Source organism: Dicentrarchus labrax, unplaced genomic scaffold, assembly GCF_905237075.1.
Source record: "Dicentrarchus labrax unplaced genomic scaffold, dlabrax2021, whole genome shotgun sequence".
Lineage (NCBI taxonomy): Eukaryota > Metazoa > Chordata > Actinopteri > Moronidae > Dicentrarchus > Dicentrarchus labrax.
This window is the reverse complement of record NW_026136722.1, coordinates 676,728-684,428: the sequence shown is the minus strand read 5'-3', so window position 1 is coordinate 684,428 and position 7,701 is coordinate 676,728. Positions and strand designations below refer to the sequence as shown.

At 42.4% G+C, this 7,701-nt stretch overlaps 1 protein-coding gene across 2 annotated transcripts; it reads left to right on the top strand.

Moving 5' to 3' along the window:
• Positions 1 to 1,651: 1,651 nt before the first annotated feature.
• On the top strand, positions 1,652 to 7,563 carry LOC127356528 (epithelial membrane protein 2). Of its 2 annotated transcripts, none has more exons than XM_051388324.1 (5): positions 1,652 to 1,820; positions 3,627 to 3,714; positions 4,373 to 4,481; positions 5,874 to 6,014; positions 6,157 to 7,563. In XM_051388324.1, exons 2-5 carry the CDS (start codon positions 3,637 to 3,639, stop codon positions 6,315 to 6,317), a joined length of 489 nt encoding a protein of 162 aa, XP_051244284.1. In that variant the 5' UTR covers positions 1,652 to 1,820; positions 3,627 to 3,636; the 3' UTR covers positions 6,318 to 7,563. The 2 variants fall into 2 exon arrangements, with proteins under 2 accessions (XP_051244284.1, XP_051244285.1); XM_051388325.1 differs by having other exon boundaries at positions 1,676 to 1,820; positions 3,632 to 3,714.
• The last annotated feature ends 138 nt before the right edge of the window (positions 7,564 to 7,701 follow it).

Here is a 7,701-nt window from a genome sequence, read left to right as displayed (position 1 = left end):
ACGGTGTCTTCATGCTGTGTCACACCTTGCGCCCACCCTCATAGCTGCCACTGCTTCCTCAAAGGACGCTACTCTGTCTAACGATACCACTGTAGTTGGGCCACAATCGCGTATCGCGTAGCCTGAAGCATTACAAGATGGATTCTAAGGAGTCCAGTGACCTTGTGAGTCCAGCTGCCCTGGAAGGTTTCCATTTTTCTGATTTCAAATGTTTCAACTGCCAGTTTTCAGCAGTGAGCACACTCTTCTGGAAATTTAGCCTTTACTAGTTTGTCAAGAATGCTTGCTGAATACTGAACAAAAGGTTTTCCTGTTATTTATGGCCTCTTCTTAACAGTTGTCCCTGCCCAAAAGTTTTACAACAGCTTTAAAATCAAATCACCTCGTAAAACTAAAACTTGAAGTACTACCCTTTCTCTTTTAATAAAGCACAGGTCATCAACAGCTCTTCTCCCTCGCCCCCAGTCCTAGAAAGCCCTCACCAGCCCTTTGTAAAGTAAAGTAAAGTTACTAACTGGCTATTTTTGTGTGCTTTTGCCGTACTGTGTTGTGAATTAGTTTTTTTTATTCTGACATACAAAGATGTCCATATTTGACCCTGATGTAAGACACTACTCTTTGGCCTAGTTCTCTCTGGACAACAATTTTTCGAACCCTTCCTCCTCTAGCGTGTCTCATACTGTAAGGGGAACTTTTGAATTATTAGATATGGCGAGCTCTGACATTTACACTCTGCCCCAATGATTTGCCACAGGAATTTAACCACAATTTGGAATGAATGAGCTCTGTGACGAATGAGCGAATGTTATTGTGTGTTATGCTATTATGTGATGTGATATAAGGAGAAAAAGTCTTAGGGCTGGTAAAACATTTACCCTCAAACTAAACTAATGCATGTGATCTGCTCAAGAGGCAGATGACACTGACTCATTGGCCTCATTAGGACCATATCAATCACCAGCAACTATGAAACAACGATGGTGAGTAATAGTTAATGAACTTGCAGCAGTGTGAAATGCCCCCCCCCCCATTCCTGTCTCACTGCCTTCAAGTCTCTTTCCATCTTCCTCTCTCCGTTCTCATTACCTCCCTCTTACTCCCTCCTTCTCTCTCACTCATGCTATGACTTGCACTCATTTGCAGCCACCTCTTTCTCCCTCGCAACCAACAACATTCCTTCATCCTGAAACTCCTTCCTCTGTAACAAAAGCGGGAAAAGACGGAGGGCGGTGATCAGGAAGAAACACTACACTGTCGGCTGTGCCTGCGTGTGTTTATATGCCCGAGTGTGACTGTTTGTTTATATATACACAACAGCAACGATGTGACCGTGATTAGGCCCGGCTGCAGTCTGTCGCCATGGCAGCATGCGTAGAATCATTGTCAATAATGTCCAGTGTTGTGGGAGTTCCCCCCTCAAACATCAGTGAGTCATCAGCTGCCCTCCTGAAGAGAATCACCACCATCAGCTGAGTGACAAAGACATGAGACACCCAAACACAGAAGGAATATCTATCCCACGCCCACAAAAGTTGTGGAAATAGTGGCTGGTTTGGGCTTTTTGCATGTGGTGTGTAAAACAGACAGAGATAGGGTGGGACAGAGAGCAAAGAGTAGAGTAGGAGGGCGTAAAAAAGAGAGCTGAGATTATGCGATCAAGCGAGTGAGAGGCTTGTTTGGGGTGTGGACTTAAAAGAGGGTAGGGAAAAAGTGGGCGGACGGGTAGTTCCTAGTGTTTGTGCATTTAGACTCTTAGTCTGAAATTAGTGTCCTCGAGAGCAGGAGGAATTAGACTTGAAGAGACACACAGCCATCAAACAGTAAGTCAAAGATCCTTCTTATGCTTTTTGAATCTTACTTCTCCGTAGCTGTTTCAGAATGATAAAACTGTGGTATAGGAGTTGTAATGCAGCTTCAGTATTTTCTATTTTTATTTAAGAAAATAAAATGATGATTAGGAATAGAGTAAAGGCAGGTGTGTGTTTGTGTGTGTGTGCTTCCCATATACCTGATCACCATCACAGGCAACTTTGTGATTTAATTAGAGTCCTTCATTACTGGCCAGGTGAGGCTGCTTTCCAGATGTGCTCAGTTCCTGCAGCAGTTCTACTCAAATGACAAGACAGAATGTTAAATAATATCAAAAAATGCCTACTTTCCTGCTTGATTTAGATTTTTAACATTTTCAAATCTAACCTCGGCCACATGCTTTCCATTTTGTGTCATGGAAAATGTCACAGATCCAGGCCAGATCTTAAAATCCCAGCATCAATAGTTGACACGTCTTGTTTTCAGGCAAGAGTTTGGAAAAGATTTGATCAAAGTATTCCACAAGCATGTTTTGAGTTAAAGCATCCAACTGCCGAGCATTTAAATTCACTTGTTATTGTTTCTGCCCAGAAGTTGTTCATTAAAGTTGGCTCATCTGGCAGAAGACAACTCAGAAAGAGCATGTCCATATGTGAGCTCCTAACGCTTCAGGGAGGAATTATACAAGTATTTTAAACACTCAACCTTTCAGTTCACTGTGGCTGCTTGAAGCTGATGAAAGGTGGGAAGTATTGGCAGAGATGTGTCAGGCATGATCACATGTGTATCAGCGTGCCCCCGGTGCTCTGTGTCTGTCTGTATAAGCGTGTGTGTGTGTGTGTGTGTGTGTGTGGACCCAGCCCTTGACCACTCCTTTACCGTGAAGAGAACCAGCACATTCCAGATGCGCCTCTTCCTCTGTTCACACCCAGTGCAGCCTCCACACTGGGTACAGGCACAGATAGTTTCACACACAAGAGAGAGCGTGGGACAAAAAAGATCCAATCAGTGACATCTCTGGGCTGAGCCACCTGTTAGAGGGGCCAGTGAGGTAGGTTGAGTGCAGTTACACTAAACAGGCCTACGCAACAGTTTTTTAATTAGTTCTAAATAAGTTTTATGGGCTACAGTGTGTGTGATAAAGTCTAATAATTCAAATCAAGCAGAGTTCGGTGTGGGCCAACTAGGCGGGGAGATAGCAGGTATTCTCAACAGTTATTTTAAGGTGGTTTTGCTGGAAGCACAAGACAAGCCCAAACTCATCTGCAATGAACTTCCCTCCTCAACACTCTCTCTTTACCAACAGTATCTGTTTGCCCAGGCAACTAGTGATTTTGTTTACTGACCTCTATCTGCTCAAATACACGGCAACACCTCTCTGATTCTTGATAGGAACATGATCTTACTGTCTATTTGCAGGCATTTCACTGGGAGCGTGTTAGCTGTAACTCAAAGTAATTAGAAGTTGTGAAGCCACGCCCTGAGTGGGTGCCAGGTTTTGGCCTTCCTATGCAGCTCTGAATGTGTCTGTATGTATGTGTGTGTGTGTGTGTGTGTGTGTGTGTGTGTGTGTCGCGTGCGCACGTTTGGATCTGTCATTTAATGGCTGCCTTTCTGAAACCAGGCAGGAAGTGCGGAGCCTTTGTTAAAGCCATATTTGATTCTTTCACCGAATATTAGCTGCTAGTCTGTTGTGTGTGTCTTTTATGAGTAAGCCCTCCAGTTATATTCACCCTGCATAATAAAGGGTGGAAAGTGGTGTAACAAGTTTCCTCTTGTGTCTCTCTCTTTCTCTCTCTTTCTCTCTCTCTCTCCAGCACAGTCATCATGCTGATTCTCCTCGGTGCAATTTTTGCTGTTCATATCGTAGGCATCATCCTCCTCCTGGTGGCCACCATTGACAATGTAAGTAAATCAATTTAGCTGTATTTTATCACTTAAATTCCACCTACCTACCCCCCCCCTTGCAGCCTCAAGGCATAATTGCCACATTATAATCTCTAGCTTCCTCTCCAGTTTGAGCGTTACAATGGCAGTGCTATGTGCATCTTCTCACATGCTGACAGACAGCAAAGACTCAAGCCTGATGAGTGATTGGCTGCTCACCTCTCTTTCATTGCTCGGGGCCTTCATTCCTTTCTCTGTCAGTGGTCCACTGTTCCTCTCACGGCCACATATTTGACATTTCTGGCTGATAGATGGGCCGGCCGCAGTGTCGTCATCCGGTGTCACTCAGTGCATCTGTGTGTGTGCATTTAAAGGTGTCAGGCATACAGCACACACACACATGTAAATATGTGAGATGTTTTGAGTGTTACATACCGGAGTGAGACCTGCTGAATGCTGAAGTAACAGGCGGATGTGCTTTCCTCTCCTCTGATTGTCATCCCTTTGCCTGCAGCTGCCCCAAAGTACATGTCAGAACACAGGGTGAACACACTCAAATGATGTTTACCCTGACTGCTGCTTTGGATTCTCCCTCCTTTTAGTATGGATTCATTCATCTTCCGATAACATGCAGGAAGGTCGTCCAACATGATTTGAACTGAAATTTTCTTTTCAGGCCTGGTGGGTGACTGACAACATGGCCACTGATGTGTGGGCTCGGTGGATACAGATAAACGGAGTGTGGAACTACACCGATCTTCCCACAGGCACACCCTACCCACAGGGTAAGCCACACACACACACACACACACACACACACACACACACACACACCCGCAAATGCTGCAAAGAAGCAGAGTGAGAACCACTTGTTTCCATGCGTACAACACTTTAACACCCATATTTATTCTCAATAAAAAAAAATCTTCCTACACGCTATAACTGAGCATTCCTTGCGCTGCCTTTATTTTATAATTCAAAGTCTTTGAAAACCTGGCTTCAAATCATAAGTATTTGTCTAAAACATTAAATATTCACACTCAAAAACTTGTCTTCTTCATCAGGGCTGTGAGTATGTGGTTTTATCAGGTTAGATTGACTGTAACCCGAACAACCACCAAATGTCATCAGATTCTGATTCAAGTGTCGCTAAATCCTGATTGGTGCACACAACGTGAAATCTCATTTTTTTCTAGCGTAGCCCTGCCCCCTTCAAACCAGTGAGATAAAGAAATCGCTTGTGAAATAGCTGATTGAGAAAACTGGTTTTCAGGGCCTTTCGAGACTTAGCTAACCTGATGTAGCCAATTTATTACTGACTACACATTAAATACAAAGCTAATTATATGAAAAAGAAGCGTTATCTTACGCAAACATGTGGCAGCAATCTCACTTTATAGTGCTATTTCCACATTTTCATGGAAATCATTTGAGGACACAGTAAGTTTGCAGTTATCCAAAATAATTTTTTCACAGTGAAGCTACAATTGTGTAGCAAAAGTGAAGGTAAAGACTCGTCGTTAATTAAGAGAAACTATGGGAGTCTGGACTTCTGGCCAAAAAGAACAAAAGGATGGAGGAAGTCTGGGCCAGCCACGCATTGGGCTGTTGGACTCAGAGCTTCCCCACCTGATCTCCCACAAACGTTATAACAAAGAACCAAAAGCTGCACTACCACACCTCCATCCTCGAAGAATGAGACACAAAAGACACTGACTGATGGGATCAACAGGCTGCTTTGTGTGTGTGTGTGTGTGTGTGTGTGTGTGTGTGTGTGTGTGTGTGTGTGTGTGAGAGAGAGAGAGAGAGAGAGAGAGAAGAGAGAGAGAGAGCATCCTCCTTTAAATATGGGGGCAGGGTCACCAATTGATCATCCCCAATGAGGAACACCTGAGAGGGAGTAAAGAGGACAGAAAGGAGGGCGGAAAAACACAAGGGGGGAGCTTATAACGTACAGTTGCCTAGCTACTGTTTGTGTTTACATGGCAGCATAATCGGCATGTTTTAAAATCCTAAAATACTTGTTTGAACCAGATTTGTCAAAACCACAGTTTCACTGTAACATTACTGTTTCCTGGGTGTGTCAGTAGGATGTTAAGCACATATTTAGGATTCACCTTTATCACATATATACCCATATGTTCATTGTGTTTCCCTCTCTCTGCCTCCCCCTACAGATTACCTTCAGGCAGTGCAGGCCAGCTCAGTCCTAGCTTGTATATTCTCCATCCTGGGCATCTTTGTGTTCGTGGCTCAGCTCTTCACACTCAGCAAAGGACAGAGGTTCACCATCTCTGGCATCTTCCAGCTCCTTGCTTGTGAGTATCTTTTTTATTTCTTCTCTGTCTGATTTCTCTCTCTCTCTCTCTCTCTCTCTCTCTCTCTCTCTCTCTCTCCCTCGCTCTGCATTTCCCTCTTTATGCCCTCACTCACTGATGTCCATTGTCTCCTTCACTCCAGGCCTGTGCATCATGATCGCAGCCTCCATCTACACAGACCGCTTCCACCTGGATGAGAGCACCGGTCAGTACGGTCACTGCTACATCCTGGCGTGGATCTCCTTCGCCCTCACGTTCATCTCCTCCATCACTTACTTTGTGCTACGCAAGAAGACTGCGTGAGAAAGACACTAGAGCTATCTCCAACCAGCCCAAAACCTTTTGGCTGGATCTACTCTTTCAGCTGAAATCTGGTTTTAGTCACGGATGGGTTGGTGTTTATATTTGCCTGTTTAGGACATCAGATTTGAGCTGCTAGGTTATATTCAGCTACAGATATAGCAGACCTTCTCAAATACATACTAGTGTTTAACTGAGTCTGCCGTCAGGTGTTTTGGATATTTCTGCAGTAAAAGGCAAGCTCAATCAATCACACTTGTATTTGAGTGCATTTTCAACCCAGAGTTTGGGCTGGATTTCTTGAGGGCATCTAAGGATTAAGAATGTTTTTGTTATTAACTGAACACAATGTGCCTTAATGCGTATAAGATGCTATGATAAATTAAGATCTATCAATGTTTGTGGCTAATAAGAAAAGCAGGTTGAAGAGTAAAAGCTGTGGTCTTTTTTGTTGTAATGTACATTTAGATATGGATATGAGTGTTGGATAAAAAGGGGTGAGTTTATCGTTTTAGTATGTTGTTTTGTTTTACTTCATTGTTAGTTACCAATTTTCGTTTCATTTATCTGCTCTGGTCTTACTTTATGTGCCACTAATAAAACAGAGTGTAACTACAACATAAGGCACTGATTTTCAAAGGCAAAGTCTTTAAAAAGAATCCATTGATATGTCACCTGTTGTAGATGAGCATGTGATCTAATGACACGACTATGCAATAATATAAAGTGTAAAATCAATAATATAATGCATTTGAGTTTTTTTGTAATAATTTCTGATTAGGGAAGACAACAAACTGGTTTTAGTGCAGAAGTACAATTCCAAATCATATACGTACTCAACACTGTAACGTCCGCCTGCCCAGAAACTCTTACACTACATTCTTATATTGAAATATTTTTAAAAAGGAAGTCAGAGAAATTTATTTTCTGTCACACTCATCTAGTATGTATGAAACTTACCATTTTATATGATTTAACTAACCAAACAGCTTATACATCAAACCATATACCGGTAATGTAACACACCATCACAACCTGTCATATACTTTGTAGTCTTTGTCAAATCAGCTCTGTTTCCTCCGAGTGTGACAGAAAGGCGACTGCCTCCACTCCTAAAACCTGAGATATTATGTGTAAATATGTTTTGTTTCTCATAATGCTTTGTGTCCAATGCTGTTTTATTTTTGCTACCGTTATTTCTCATTACAGATGACGATTTTTACAATATTAAAACTTGATTTTCAACCAATTATTGAAATAATCTTTTGCTGCCTCTCCATTTGTCATGATTAGGCATAAAAGACTAATTGTACATTTGTTTAATTATGTTAGATTGGCTACTTGGTAACAATGTTCTGACAAAAAGCAGTAAAATGTTGGTGATCAC